Source organism: Micropterus dolomieu, linkage group LG03 (assembly GCF_021292245.1).
Source record: "Micropterus dolomieu isolate WLL.071019.BEF.003 ecotype Adirondacks linkage group LG03, ASM2129224v1, whole genome shotgun sequence".
NCBI lineage: Eukaryota > Metazoa > Chordata > Actinopteri > Centrarchiformes > Centrarchidae > Micropterus > Micropterus dolomieu.
This window is the reverse complement of record NC_060152.1, coordinates 23887152-23902724: the sequence shown is the minus strand read 5'-3', so window position 1 is coordinate 23902724 and position 15573 is coordinate 23887152. Positions and strand designations below refer to the sequence as shown.

Sequence of the window (15573 nt, the reverse complement as noted above, 5' to 3'; positions counted from 1 at the left end):
TGCCACAAATAGCAACAAACAGTAATGGCAAAGCGTTAGTCAAGTGACCTGACCACGTGAACTCATATTCTTATTCTTTATTCATAAAGGCTAAATCCAGCACCAGTGAATAGCTTTATTAGTGTATGCACAAAGGTGAAAGAGACCAAAAGCGTGTCAATTTTGTGAAAATAAAATTGATAAGGGTGCCATGTGTGGGAGTCCTGAAAACAACAGGGCCTACCTTTTTCTTACGCTGCATTTGGCCTACCTATTTTTTTTTTAATTAATCATTTATAAAAGCACAAGTGGTATGATGAAATGGGTGCTAATAGTTTTATTGTATACTGCATCATACCTGTCTGGCATACAGATGTACAATCATGTCAAGCCTGCCATTCATGGAATTATAGTAATATGCTTTCCAATGCTTTATGTCATTGTTTGTTTGAAAGCGACCAAATTAGCAGATCTGTAATAATAGGAATAGTTAGAAATAATTGTATCAATTTCTTTTGTGCCAATCGAGGGCAGTCATTCACATTAGAGCAATGGAAGATACTGATACTGGAAGCTCTCTTGTTATGTTGGTGTTGCCAGCTCACCTTTTCATGTGTTACTGACGACACAGAGCTCTGCCAAGACCAAATGGTGCCTATCAGCTAAAACTCGCATACTGTACTTCAAACATGTTTTCACAGGCATAAAGTGACTAAACTGACCTGCCAAATCATGTTGGGACTATTCTGGTAGAACACAACATTGTGGATTTCTTGTGCAAGGGAATCAATTATGTGCATTTGAGATGTTTTAAACTATTTAGACAGCTCAGACAGCTCATAGTAAATTGTGTTGCTGTATATTATTGTATATAAAAACACATGGGTCTTATAACAAAAGACATGAGTCTAATAGAGATTGCACTTTTTTAAAATCCATGCCAAAATTGAGCACATTCTGAGGCAAATACAGTATAATGCACAGTGAAATGAGTACTGTATGTAATGCATATATAAAGTGTGCAACAAAATGTGTCACTTGATTAGGCATCATGGATATCTTGATCAAACTGCTCCTTAAAACCTGCCTTGAGCATTAAATTGGCATTGTTAGGACTATTTTAGGATGTCTGGGTTAGTATTTCGTTGTTTGACATTTTCATGGATCACCTCATTATTGTAGTCAGGAATTCATTACATTTTCTCTTGTTGGGTATGTAATGTTCTTGTGCCACCTCTAGCATGAAACTAATTGCTCTCCTTGGGACATGTAAAGTTGAACTTAATTTGAGTTGACCTGCTATTCACATCCAAGAGACTGCTACAGTAAGCTTGTAAAAGGGGCCATTTCCTATCAGCAGCTTGCTGATAGGGCAGGAAAAGGAGTTCTCCTGTGTTCCCACACTTCCGCTTTTGTTTGCGGTCAACCCCTCTGTTAATTGTCATTTTACGCTTATAAGATAACACAGAAATGTCCTTGCATAGCAGTGCAATTTTACCCTCAAATACCCCTGGTTTTTAAGATATTTTCCCAGGCTCTGTCTTTATGAAAGCCTATGAGGGAGGTTTTGCAGTAGGTTTGATCAAGGATAGAATCACAATTGAGTTGACTGCTGTGTGTGCTTCATAAACCATCTGCCATAGTGAGGTTGAGTCTAACCCATTAAATGTTGTCATATTGATCTTCACATTCACAATGATTTTCATGTGTCAGAAAATCTAATGAAAAACAATTTCTACTCTTACTTCATCTTTACTATACTTACGTAAGCTTCATTGTATGAAGTCTCTGGAGCCGACAATACGCATAGGTGTCATTTACACTGGGGACGCTGGGGACATGTCCCCACCACTTTTTGAAATGGCTGACTTTGTCCCCACCACTTTTTTAAAGCATAAATTGTTAAAGAAACATTCTGAAATATAGCTTTCAGTTAAATAATAAATGAAAATGCCTTTAGAAAGGTTTTTTTGCATATTAAGAAAACATGCAATGCAATTAAAATATAGACTAAGCAAATGTGCACTGTCCAAAAAAAGTAACTTAAGCTAAAAAACAAACAAAAAACAAGCTACTGATTTTAAAATGACCCAAAAACTTGCAGCACCAGTCACTAACTTTAACAAGTTCTTGAGTATAGTATAGAGTAGAGCATAGTTTATTTTTGGCCAAGTTTTCCATTCTTTAACTGTTAATATGACAAAAGAGGAGGGAAGTCTAAATCATGCCTACATATGTGTCGCCTCAGCAGGGACAATATAACATGAGAAAAGTTGATCTACAGGAGAAACAGATCTGAAAGCAACACAGAATACCTGAGACCTGCATTGACTTATCTTCTGTTAGATCTATATATTTTGAAATGTCATATGCTACCTGAATGTTGTGTTTCCTTTTACATACATAAAAAACATTTCCTGCATAAATTGGTGCATAAACTTTTGGCAAAATTTCCTGGGGGAATTCCCCCCAGACCACCCACTTATATATCTCGGCATTGAGGATATCTTTAAAACACTCATCTCGTTCTTGTGACGCTAATATCGCATATTGTGATGTCTCTTGAGCGAAAAGTCTCTTCCCACCCCTAATCTGAGCCCCTATGTCCCCACCACTTTTCATCACAAAGTAACTCCCTTTACAATACGTAACGTGTTGTTATGATATATTTATATATAACTGATTGTCATCAGATGTGGTTGACACGTGGTTGACAAGGAATTACCAAGACACAGCAACAGCTAATATTATAAGTACGGATCTGTGTATAATATCATGTAATATATTATATTGTATAGTTCAAATAGTTACCTGGATGTATCTCACTGGCTAAAGATGGATAAAATAACAATATTTAATTTTGATTCCCTTGGGATGAGATGCTTATTCAATGTACAAGCTAAAATGAAATTAGAAATACTGAAGACTATATTTTGTCATGTTTACTGGAATTAGTTTTTAAACAATTGTATTTGAAATGTTTTTTTTTATTGATGATCTATATTTATCTGCTGTTAACTTTGACTATAATATTATAATTATGGTAATAACTGTACTTTGGCTACCTTTCATTTTTGTTATATTAAGGTGTATATATATTAAGGTTACAGAGGTCTACATTTGTTCTATAGCCGAAATACAATATTATTACATTGTAAGCTTTAGTCTGCTGACTAGTTTCCTATGCTCAACATGGTCCTCTAAAAAACTATCATAAAAAGTTGCACTATTAAGGTGTCTGAAACAGTTTTAAGCCTCTTATGATTCTTTTTTTTAAGTTTGTGGCAAAGCAGTTTAAGCCACACATGTACTTAGTGGATAGACTTGTGTTTGTTGCCTGGCAACGTTAGCTATTATATAGTATTGGAGGCTAAATTTCTTCAATAACAAACTCTTACCAATGGATGTACAGTGCATTAGATCTTGTCAAGTGAGTTAATTCATGTATATCTTAAGTGCTGAAGGGAATCGGAATCTGTACAGTGTAGAAATGTATATTGGGTTGATAGTCGCAGTGTAATGACTAAGAAAATGATGTAGAATTTAAATTAACTCGTTAGTAATTACAAAGTCCACACGTTTCCTTTAAGTTGAATTTGTACTGGCTCTATGACATGTATTCCCACCGGCAACAATAGAGGCAGACGCTCTTGCTGACGATGGACCTGAGGAATTAATGTAAGCCCACCATCTGAAAACCCCAGTCCTGAACTCCATCATATTGCCAGTGAGGGTCATAACTCTCTTGTTAAAATTGAGCACTATAGAACTAGTTTTTCATCTCAAATGCAAAATCAAGTCTTTCGACAGTGTCAAAGTACTCAGACTCCCTATTTCTTTTGGGGAAGTGGGGACTTCAAAGCAAAGTTTTACAATAACTAACCATTTGTAAATCTGTAAAAAAAAAATAAATAAATAAATCTGACTACTGACCTGACTCACTACTGTGCAGTATGCCCTTCTGACATCAGTGTTCGCCATGGGAAAAAAAACTGTTTGTAGACGGCATGGCTCAAATCTCCTACTTTTTCCGTGTGTGTGTGTGTGTGTTCCTTTGTGTGGCCTGTAAACATATAAATATGTATTGTTATCATTTCCATGGAAAGTGTAAATTCAGCTTGCTCATTGCTCGTTAACTTGAGCACTGAGTCATTTACAGTAGTTAGCAGGTCAGCTCTTAAAACATTTTTTATAGATAATGCCCGTTACAGAGCACATAATAAGAGAGCCCAGTGAAATAAATAAAATAAAAAAATCATATCAGGAATTTCTTTATACAAGTATGCGTAGACAACTATTGATCATGTTTCTCACAAACTGTCATGCAATGCTAATGCTAATTTATTTTCTGAATAGATCAAGTTGAGATTTGTTGCCTCTCTAATGACTACCTTGCAGTGTTTCTATAAACATTGATTCTGCCATGTACAAATCCTGTCACGCTTTTGTTGTATCATTTATGTATTTGTATTTGATTTAAGTATTTTCTTTGTTGTTGAGATAACATAATGAGACCTCTTGACATTGTTGCCTACAGAGGGCATTCAGCATATTGTGATTTAGGAAATGCATTGTTATTTAGAACATCACTGATTTCGGCCTGTTGTCTTTGAGCCAAAGGCTGTTCTAGTTGAAACCTCTGCAGTGACTTGCCAGTGGGAATATTCATGCTGCATTGTGATCTTTCTTCCAGCCTTTTTTTTTTGATATATGTCCAATTGTTTCAAGTGACCTTTTTATCTGAAACAGTTTGCATTAACTTTTTTTTTTATGCGTCATGTTTCTTCACTAGTGGCCGAGAAGAGAAACTTGTTTTACCAGAAGAAAAGGAAAAGAAAGAAACAGGGCCGTCATTATTTCAGACCAGTCAGCCTGCAGAAAATGTCGGGATTGCTCTGAGCAGACACACATGAACTCAGTCTCTCAAACACACACAAACACGTGCGCACACATGATTTTTCCATATAAAGTTACTGTCTCACCTACTGAGTATTATTATTTGATAGATTGATATGAGAGGAGCCTGGTGACAGCAGCAGACTCACCAGCTCAGCCCTTAGCTGCAATATCAGTCTAGGTGAAATGTAATTGTTTCAGGACTAGTTATTTTTGCAATGTAATTTCTACTGTCACAGTGGAGCATTCCTGTCTTCCCTTCCCTCACCTTATCTTGCCTCCTCTCTCCTTCTCTCTTTCTCTGTTGTTTCTCCTCTGTCTGTTGCCCTGTTTCTCTACTCCCAGTCCAATGTCCTGCCCATGAGGTGCGTTTTGACTCCATGGGGGTGATCTTGAGTCCAGGGTACCCTGACAACTACCCCAACCTCCAGATGTGCTCCTGGCTGATCAATGTGGAGAAGGGTTACAACATCACTTTGCACTTTGAAATCTTCCAGACAGAAAAGGAGTTTGACATCTTGGAAATATTTGATGGTGGGTTCTGCTGGAATTTTGTGGTGTTTGTGAAAAAATGTAGTAATTAAGATACCAAAAAAATACTTGTAATTACTGATGTGATCCTCTTGTGTAGTGTATGTAGAACTTTAGTGCTTCTCAGCAAAACATTCATGCTTTCTTACTCTTTTGTTGAACACCACTATGTTCATGTTCTGAATGTGGTCTCTTAGAGCTCAAAGTCTGATTTTGGATTCCAGTCATGTGTTCAGTAAAATAAATCTTACTGTATGTTTGATGCCATGACTTGATGTCATCTAGAAATGTTACTGACATGTAGTCTGTTGTTCTCACTAGCATATCTGAAATAAATGCTATTTATTCCAAAGATGCATGTCCATATCTGTCTATTTGATCTTTTTTTTTTCTGGGAAACTGTTTGTGTGTTTCTCTGTGTTCAGGTCCCAACATCTACAGCCAGAGCCTAGCATCACTCAGTGGTGACATTGAAACACCCTTCAGCCTGACCACCACGGGCCACCAGCTGCTGCTGCGCTGGTCCTCTGACCACGGCACCAACCGACGTGGTTTCCACATTAGATACGTGGGTGAGTATCAAAGTATGTATCCAGCTTAAAATCATATTCTCTTTATAATAATAGTGCTATTTGAACATATTTTGTCTCTAAACTAGAGAAAAGTGATAAAAGTCATGGGTTTACAATTCAGACATATATTTTAGGCACCGTGTAGAGACACTTCAATTTCTACAAGTGATAACACATCATAAGGGCATGATTAAACCTTCTGTGCTGCAGCTACTGTATGTTACTGTGGACACAATGTGACCCCATGATTTTTATCACAGTGTGCTGGGAGGTTTTAATATCAGTTAATTTACAAAAAAATACTTCCAACAGAAATGATAATGGCTCACAACAGGAGATGTTTTCACACACAAAAACAGGGGCAGGAGGAAAGTCACTGAAAGGCTTCCATGCTGTTTTGCACTCCTTAATTTAAAAGGGTTTTAAATTCTTAATTGGCTCTTTAATAAAGCAAGTGGTACTAAGCAAGAGCAGCGTAGGGAATATTCCTACATTTGAAATGCATAATAAAAATGAATAAAGCACAATAGACATTAATTTTTCATGTTGTGCCTCTCCATTATATTTAATACACGAGTGTTACTGTGAAAGCAAGTCGGTGTGATGAATTTTGTAAAAAAAAACTCGTCCTTGACTTGATTGACTTGAACAGGAGCTGACTTAAACTCTAGTGCGTGTCTGTTCGTCTTAAACCTGCAGTGCGGAACTTTTGTCTCCTCTTCTGGCAGTGAGATTAATTGCACAAACACTGATGCATGCTCATGATGTATGTCTACAGGGGAGTTTGATCCAAGCTCATGCTCTGAAATAGTTACAAAATTTCCACAGTTTCAAGATAATAGAATAATCCATTATTTAGGTAGAGTAAATGGAATAGCTACATACCCTACTTCAAATAGTTTACAAATACCAAGAGCAGGTTCTGTGTTCCAACATTCATGTCTGCTCTAAGATATTTTTCATCTCTTAGCGCTTCCGATTGAGGAAAAAGTTATCTGTGTTTGTCCTCGCCGTCAGTCGCTTTATTTTTTACTTTATTTACTGTAATCCTTCCTCACTGAGTAGAAAGTTGAGTTTCAATTACAATTACAAATGGCTGTATTGGCATGACTGCATACAATACAATGTTGTCAAAGCATATTAACAGACTATACAACACACTATACAATCATAATAAACATAAATGAACTAAGAAAGCAAACAATTCCCAATAATAAACATTCTGGTGGTTCGTGGAGCACTGTACATAGCTCTGGGTTGCCCTAATGGAAAACCAATTATTGCTGGTTGGCGTTAAATGCATCACTACTTGTGCTCCAGCACGGGAATGTCACCATGTCGTTAAAACCTCCGAAAGACAGACGGAGATCTACCTGGCGGTGATGGGCCTAATCAGCATTGTGTGAACTCATGTAATAAGAGCTTGAATGTAATGGACGTTCATTTATATGAAAAGTCCCGCACTCCAGCTTTAAATCCTTGCCATCTCCCAGTCATGCTGATTTAAAGTAATAGTTGACAGCGTTAAAGCAGACGCCCCTCCCTCTTATTTTCTGTCCCATCGGCTATTCAGTGCTCATACTGGAAATCAAATTTACCTTTTTAGTGTTCGATGGGCTGTAAGATGAGAGAAGGGAAGGCTATGGAACAGCTAACTGGGGGATGCACACCAGTATTGCATGTGTTAAAGCAAATTGAATATGTGCATGCCTATAGGCCAGAAAGGAATAGCAGTGATGTGATTTTGAGGACTTCCTTTGCTGTGTGGCACACAGCCCAAGTGCTAAAGAGATGTGACACTCCTCAGGCATTTTCCCTCATTATCTTTCTGCATTTAAAATTGAGCCCTACTAAATGTTCACCTGAGTCTTTCTCTAAAGGCGCTTTGGTAATGCCTCTCGTCCTTTTCTCTGCTTTATTTCTCTTTTTCCCTGTTGATATCTGCTGTTCTCTATTCCCTTTCCTTGACTTTATTCTCACCTCCTCTCCTATTTCTGTCTCCTTTCCCTCGCATTGCCATTCATCTCTCCTCCTCATCTCTGTACCTCAATCTATTGTAGCAATGTACTGCAGTACCCCAGACTCCCCACAACATGGCTTTGTAGTGAGCCAGACCGGGGGTCATCTTAACAGCATGGTGCGCTGGGCCTGCGACAGGGGGTACAAGCTGATCGGAAAGGGCACAGCTGTGTGCAAGAAGAACACCTACGGCTACCACGCCTGGGACGTGCCAGTTCCCGCATGTCAAGGTGAGCAAATTTGCCCTGGCAGCCTGTTATTTCCAACCTCAGCCTGTTTCTTTTCCTGCTCTTCTGGGGCCTCATGTATAAACGCCGCCTATGCACAAAAAGTTACGTACGCTATCCAACGAGGGTTAAAATGAAGGGCAACTGGACTTGGTTGAAGATACTGGTTAGTGACTAATGAACCAGCGGTATCGATGACCCGGGATAACGACCCCACTGAGGTTAAATAGCTGAGTTTCCCTGCCAGTCAGTCAGAACTGAAGAAGTCCTTTGGATGAGGGACGAAACGTCTTCCAGTATCTTCAACCAAGTCCAGTTGCCCTTCATTTTAACCCTCGTTGGATAACTATGACCTGGATGACTGAGAATCTTCATAGACATCTTACGTACGCTAGTTTTCACGCGCACGTGTGATGTATAAAAATGAATGTGACGTGAGAATGTGAGGGCCGTTACGATCTCCCAGGGTGGGGGATACCACTGAAGCGATCATTTTGGCAAGGTCTGAAGCCTAATCTGTATGACAGATGTAAACATATAAATACTGCATGACACTCGTGCGTAATGCTGCATGGCTGCGCAATGGCACTGCAGCCATGCAGCAGAGCGAGTGGAAGAATTAGAGACTGTCCATGAAGATTTCCTGGCCCATAATTATGACTAGCTAATACATCGATTTAGATTCCTTAGAGTCGTACTCTTGGATCTGTGTGCTGAACTGGGTCCAGCATGAGACAGACCAACCTGGTGTAACCGTGCCATCCCGGTACAAATACAAGTAGGCTATAACTGCCGTTTATGGCAGTCGGCTGTTGGCAGTCGGGCTGCAACTAACAACTATTTTGAGTCGATTAATCTATCTATTATTGAAACGAATAATCGAATATTCGGATTATGACACAATGTCTCTCATTTAGCTATTAGCCATTAAATTAAACCTGAGGTTGTTTTAGGCCTGTGCTAATTAACAGTCAAGACAATAAAATAAATACTGCTTTCAAAAGTGCATCTTTTAATGAACATATTTCTGCTGTAGCAACAGAAAGTTACACTGAAATCACGTCCTGAGAAGCAGCTCTGCTGTTTAGTGACGGAGCAGTACTGCAAAACACCGGGACAATAACGTCATGCACTACATTTGCCGAATTTGCATGAGGGGATCAATAATAACGATTTTGTAGTAGACAGCGTTTCACAACATTTATATAGTCCCCTAACTCAACAACTCACAAAACCACGTGATGTTTTTAAGGGAGTTTGGGGCGCCGCCTCAGCACAGACCGCACTCTTCTTTAGAAAGTATTAAATTGTCCAGTGTTGTCTAATCTTGCACACTTGGCAGCAGCACGTTCTCCAGCTGGGAACGTCACCATGAGCGATGCATCGTTTATGATTGTAAAGTCAGGGCACATCTGGAATGTTAACGCAGCTGTTGTGTATCATAATTATGTGCTACTCACATCACCATTACTGTAACAATCAATCAAATTGACCAAATGTATAGAAAACGTTTCAGCTCATAACGTGAAGTAACGGGTTTTACGTGAAGCTAGCTCACTAACTAGCTTACCGAGATGAGTCGTCATCATCCAGATGCTCCAGTGTTTCCAGGAGAGCTCAGCTTTGCTGCAGTTCACATCCTTTCTGGCTGAGTGAAGAGTGAAATGCTGCCATACTCTGGAGGTTTTAGGTTGTGAAGGTGTTACTGCAGCTCTGATGTTGTTTTAGTAACTTTACTGTTCACATCACTTTACCCTGTTAAGCTGACTGTGTTGCTACGGCCCAATGACGTCATGAACGAATCGATTATTAAATTCGTTGTCAACGAATTTGATAGTCGATTTTTGTCGACTACGTCAATTAGTTGTTGCACCCCTAGTTGGCAGCGGGAGCAGAAAGGTGTGTGTCTTATGTGATCAACAATATATAGTGTTTACCTTTCTACCTAAAGCCTTTGTTTAGAATAATATAATTATATTAAACTCTCTGAGTTTTCTTTTGTTTGTGATCAAGCTGCATCAAGCAATATGCTTTCTAACTTCCATCAGAAAAACTCTTTCCTTATCTTTTTTTGACATGTCAGACCATGCTTTCTTTATTTCAGCTATTATGAGTCTCTGAGCCAGCTGCATTGAGTGCCATTGTGCCACTCTGCCACTCCGTTGTTTTGCACATGCTGCTGATTCAAGAGTTCAAATCATCAAATTAAATATTTCTTCTCTCCTCCACTGATAAGCACCTCGATCTTGCACTTGGTTAAGTTTCTCTTTTTCACATGTTGTACAGCAGGATTGGTAGTTATTATTTGGAACTTAGGTGGTAATTTTGTGTAGTCATTTATGGGAGGAGCGAAGGCGTGGTATGTGGCTCGTGCATGTGCACTAAATTTCACGTTGATTGGGATGTATAACGGAAAGGTGACACAGTACCTGGTGTACACCGGTTATTTCTGTGCGTACATACTTCTCAAATTCTGTGAGTACGCCATCTTTCAGTGTGAGAGCTGCGCAGTCTTTTAAACACGAGGCCCCTGGTCACTGCCTCTGAACCCAGCAGGCAAACAGGCAGGTTCTTAGGGCACCTGAGTGTCTCAGCCCAAGCTCTTCTCTTGTATTGTTAACAGCTGAACTGAATCCAGCCTGATTGAGAGCCAGCACCCTGTCAGGTGGAAAGGAAACAGAAATCAATCCTCCCTTCTGTCAATTTCCACTCCTTCAAATTACTTTGGCTAACTCGCCATTAGCATGCAGTGTCTGCTGCTGTTGTGCCTTACTCAACTAATTGGGTTCTTTGATGAGCACATGTGAAATGTGTGTGCATGATAGCATGCACAAGCATAGACATACTCACATAGCAGCAAACAGCAACAGATGGGGTGCTCAATTGCATTTTATCATGATGCAGCGAAATCAAAATATGTATTTCATGTACTTGAAAATGATTTAAAAACACTTCACACCTGTGATTAATTCTGTCAGTTTAGTAATTGCGCACAGCTTTTCCAAAACACATATACTCAAGCGTGGCTGCAAATTAACTAATATATTCATACAGATGCTGTCCATATGATCCGCTAGATGGTGGAAAATACATTACACTATGTTCGATCCTTCATTCTTTCCCATCCATGTTGCATGATATGCTGAGAATGTACAGTATATCAATCCATCAGTGGTGCTTATGCATGCTCATGCAGAGAAAAAACAATTTCCCTCTTCCACTGAAACTGTCCATCTGCAGTATAGAAGTGTTGAGTGCTTGTGATTAGTGTCTGTTAGATTGTGACTTAGCAATACTCACAAATGAATGTTGATTGATTCTCTCATGGGGTGCTGAGGGGCAATGCAGTGGCTCTAGGCCATGTTGGCAGATCGCTACCTTTGATGTTTCACAGTATGCAGCTACCATTGCTGCTCCATTTTATGATGTGTGTGTTTGCGTAACTGTTCCCATTTTGTGTGGCCCTGCAGATGTTGGTTTCCCCGTTCTATTCACTCCCTCTGATGATAAACACCTTGAAACCTCCTAGCTTAAGCTCTTTGTCTGGTTTAAGCTCTGAGGCCATAGTAACCCAGATTCCCTCTGTGTAGGGGCAAGGACACAGCATGGTTTGAGAGTTTTTGTATGTGTTAGTGCTTCAGACCTCTATATGTTAGGAAAGGTTACTGTTGTACTAGTCACTATAATGAGTAGTCTTCATTAAAAGAAATAATAAAACACAATCCCTACAATGTATAGGTTTCATTGACTTGGCTGAATTGCTACTTATACAGTCAGCCGGGTAACTTTCTTTACATGAAAACATACAAAAACCTTTTGTAAGATTTAAGGACTTCCATTTAGATAACAAACCTCTGTGTGGTGTGTTAGACTTTTTACACTCTGAGGTGGCTGGATACGTTTCCTGTATATAATACTTTAATGCAGTTCTCTGGAGTCAGTGGCCTAAAATGTATATAAGTAAATGACTTGGTTAAATGTGGACACGATACAAGCATTCCCACATCATTATTATAAATATATCAGCTGGGTGTAAATACTGCTAAAATGTTGACTGTGGTGGTAATTTAGGAAATGTTGCACCTTTACAGTGCCCCTGTATCAGACCTTTTGACTTGTCACAGTGGGAAATGCACAGGTGCAACTCATTTCGTTAATCATGGTTCAGTTGCATTAAGTGCTCCAATAAGCTATTCCAGTCAGCTAAGAGAATACCAGGGCTCTGGCGTTGGCTTAAGAAAATTGGATGCAGTTGTCACTAATGTTAATTTCACCTGTGCTTTGCCTGTTGTGACATGTCAGAGCTTCTGCCATGTATAAGGTCTGTTGAATGCTAAAGGTTCATTCATTGTCAATGTTGAGCAATTATCTCTTTTTGGGGTTTTAATCATTAACCATAACTATTTGAAAGGAAACTAATAAATAAGAAATGGCTGCTTGTGTAAATTGACATTGCTTGCATAAAGGGGTTGTACTCGCAACACTGGTAGAAGTACATACATGTGTATTTGGCTCTAACAAAAACATGACTATAAGTGAATATGTCGCTGCCATGCCTGTGTTTATCAGGCGTTTCTCAACGAATCTCTAGAATGCATAAACATGTATGCCTACAATTGTCCTCTTGCTGCCTGCAGCTGTGTCATGTGGTGTGCCCAGTGCACCAGTGAACGGAGGTGTGCTCGCTGCTGATTACTCTGTCAGCACACGGGTGACCTACTTCTGCAACAGCGGCTACCGGCTCTCCTCCAAAGAACTGACGACCACAGTCTGCCAGCCAGACGGCACCTGGAGCAACCACAACAAGATACCCCGATGCATCGGTGAGTAGAGAATGTTGGGGGAGGAGGCAGGGGGATGTAGAGGTGGAGGGAGAGTGATTTAGAAACACAGGGTAACCGCAAGAACCCGTAGCACGATTTAGCTGTGGGAAGGAGAAGTTGAGAGATGAGGATAGGGATGAGTTATGGAGAAGACACTGATTTTGGAATTTTGACCGCTGTGTCTTGTTATAGTTTGAAAGACCCTCTGGAGAAGTTGTGGAATATAAAACAACATCAGTAGTATAGGGTTTTGTTTTTTTAACAAAACACTATACTACTCTAATGGAAAGTGTCATGAAATATGGACTGCAGTCCCAACAGAACCACGAGCTGTGGTTTCATTACAAAAACACTTACTTGTTGGGTAGTGATGATAAGACGGGTGGATGAAAGGGAGAATAATGGTTGAGAGGAATTCTGTAGCTGGCGCTGGGTGAGTGTTTTACACACCAGTGCAACTCGTCCAAGTTTGAAAGCCAGTGTAATGAGTGATTGACAACAATGTTTGCTATTGAGACCAATGTTTATTCCCTGCTGTATATGTGTCTCACAGCAAAAAGGGAAACAGTTTGTTGTGAAACTAATTTGGTTTTCAGAGAATGACAATTCATAAACAACTTTGTTGTGAAAGAACATTTGTATACAGTAACTGCAGAAAAGTTGCTATTTACATTTTACATGGGTTGTTTTATTCTGGCGATTCCCATTGCAACTATTTGTATTTCCTCTACACTGGTGGGTTGTTACACATGTTTACGGGTTTTTACTTAGCAGTGTGTGTACAAGAGATAAGACAAGAAATTGAAACAGAAGTAAATCCATTTGAATAATCTAAAACTAACAATGCCCACTCCCCACCAAATCCCCTCTTTTTTGGGACACAGTCATTATGTGCCCTAGTCTCAGCTCCTTCTCTCTGGACCATGGGAAATGGAGGATCGTCAACGGTTCGCACTATGAGTATGGAACTAAAATAATCTTCACCTGTAACCCTGGATACTACCGCGTTGGCCCAGCCCACATCCAGTGCCTGGCCAATGGAGTGTGGAGCTGGAGAAACGAGAGACCTCGGTGTAGAAGTGAGTGCCTCTTTCTGCAGCAGCACATAAAATCAATACTTGTAGATCACAAAAATTAATAAAGCAGATCTATGAAAAATTTTACTTAACAAAAAGTGTTCCAAGAAATTAAATCTTCTTTAACTCCATTTTGTAATTGCATTATCATGAAAAATAAAATATCTGGATGGACACATGTAGCATGTAGCCCCATCTCACAAACACGCTGTTTATGTTAGTATCATAGAAAATATAATAGCTGACAAATCTATACTGTGCCTCGCCTCAGGAACACTAGATTCATAGATTGTACCATTACAAGAGCTTATTCACAGCTCATTTAGTCAGCAGCACATTCACATTTCTACTATTCAACTATTCCTGTATCAGCCTAGGTTAGATATTGTTTATTGTAGGAATTGGAAATAAAAGCTTTTCTATGCTGCCATGGGAACTACTTTTAAGAAGCAAAGGAGCTGAATAGCCTTTATAATGGCAAAAGGAGATGCCAGCCAGCATGATGAAAGATGTTGGGACAAAGGAAAACACCATCATTATCATCCCCATGAAATAGTACAGGTCACTCCTTTTATTGCATTAAGGTCGGTAAGATGGGTGTAAGTGACTGTGCTCTCCATCAACTCTGAAGATGTAAGCCAACTTCTGCCTCCTCTTTCTTTCTCTCTCACTCTGCTGGTGTCTTGTTCTTTCCCTCTGCCTCCTCCATCTCCTTCCTCCTCTTTTCACTATCCTCTTCATCTTCTTGCAGTCATTTCCTGTAGTGATCTGCCAACTCCTCCAAATGGGAAGAAAATTGGGACCCAAACTACCTTTGGAGCATCAGCCATTTTCAGCTGTAACCTTGGCTATGTTTTAACTGGATCTACAGTTAGAGAGTGTCTCCTGTCCGGCCTTTGGAGTGGGACGGAGACTCACTGCCTGGGTAAGCAGCGTCTACATGTTCTCTTTAGCTTTATAAAGGACAGCCTTGACCTGGGTCAAACACTGCTGGCGATCTGCTCAGACAGCATATGAGCTTTTTTGGTTGGATTCAACATGGCCAGAATAGAAGGGAGAAGGTTCAATTGGCACTGTTGCCAAGTGTGTAAACATTTAGAAAGGGAGGGGTGTGTGTCGGTTTATTTTTTTCGTCTGGTTCTGACGACATGCTGGTATTCAGCGCTGCCATGTTATATTTTCCTTTGGGCTGGCGCACATCAGACGGTTTCTGACATCATAGAGATCATCAGGTTAAAATTGTTCTGTGCTGATGGCACAGAACAATGCTGATGGCACAGAACAATGACGCATGCTTTTGGTGGTAGAGACCCGGGTTCAACTCCCCACTGTGACATATCCGCCAATGTCTCACTGAGCAAGACACTAGAACCCCTAGTTGCTCCAGAGGCGTACGACCTCTGACATAAAAAGCAATTGTAAGTCGCTTTGGATAAAAGTGTCAGCAAAA

At 39.8% G+C, this 15573-nt stretch overlaps 1 protein-coding gene across 6 annotated transcripts in view; it reads left to right on the top strand.

The window, feature by feature from the left end:
- Nucleotides 1–15573, top strand: part of LOC123968671 (CUB and sushi domain-containing protein 3-like) — a 279670-nt gene that overhangs the window by 205500 nt on the left and 58597 nt on the right. For 4 of the 6 annotated variants that reach the window (XM_046045551.1, XM_046045550.1, XM_046045554.1 and 1 more), the window contains 6 exons: nucleotides 5221–5409; nucleotides 5832–5990; nucleotides 8039–8227; nucleotides 12862–13047; nucleotides 13932–14126; nucleotides 14875–15048. In XM_046045551.1, the coding sequence (XP_045901507.1) occupies nucleotides 5221–5409; nucleotides 5832–5990; nucleotides 8039–8227; nucleotides 12862–13047; nucleotides 13932–14126; nucleotides 14875–15048 (1092 nt within the window). The remainder of the gene's footprint in view (nucleotides 1–5220; nucleotides 5410–5831; nucleotides 5991–8038; nucleotides 8228–12861; nucleotides 13048–13931; nucleotides 14127–14874; nucleotides 15049–15573) is intronic. The other 2 variants (XM_046045555.1, XM_046045552.1) reach the window with 1 other exon arrangement.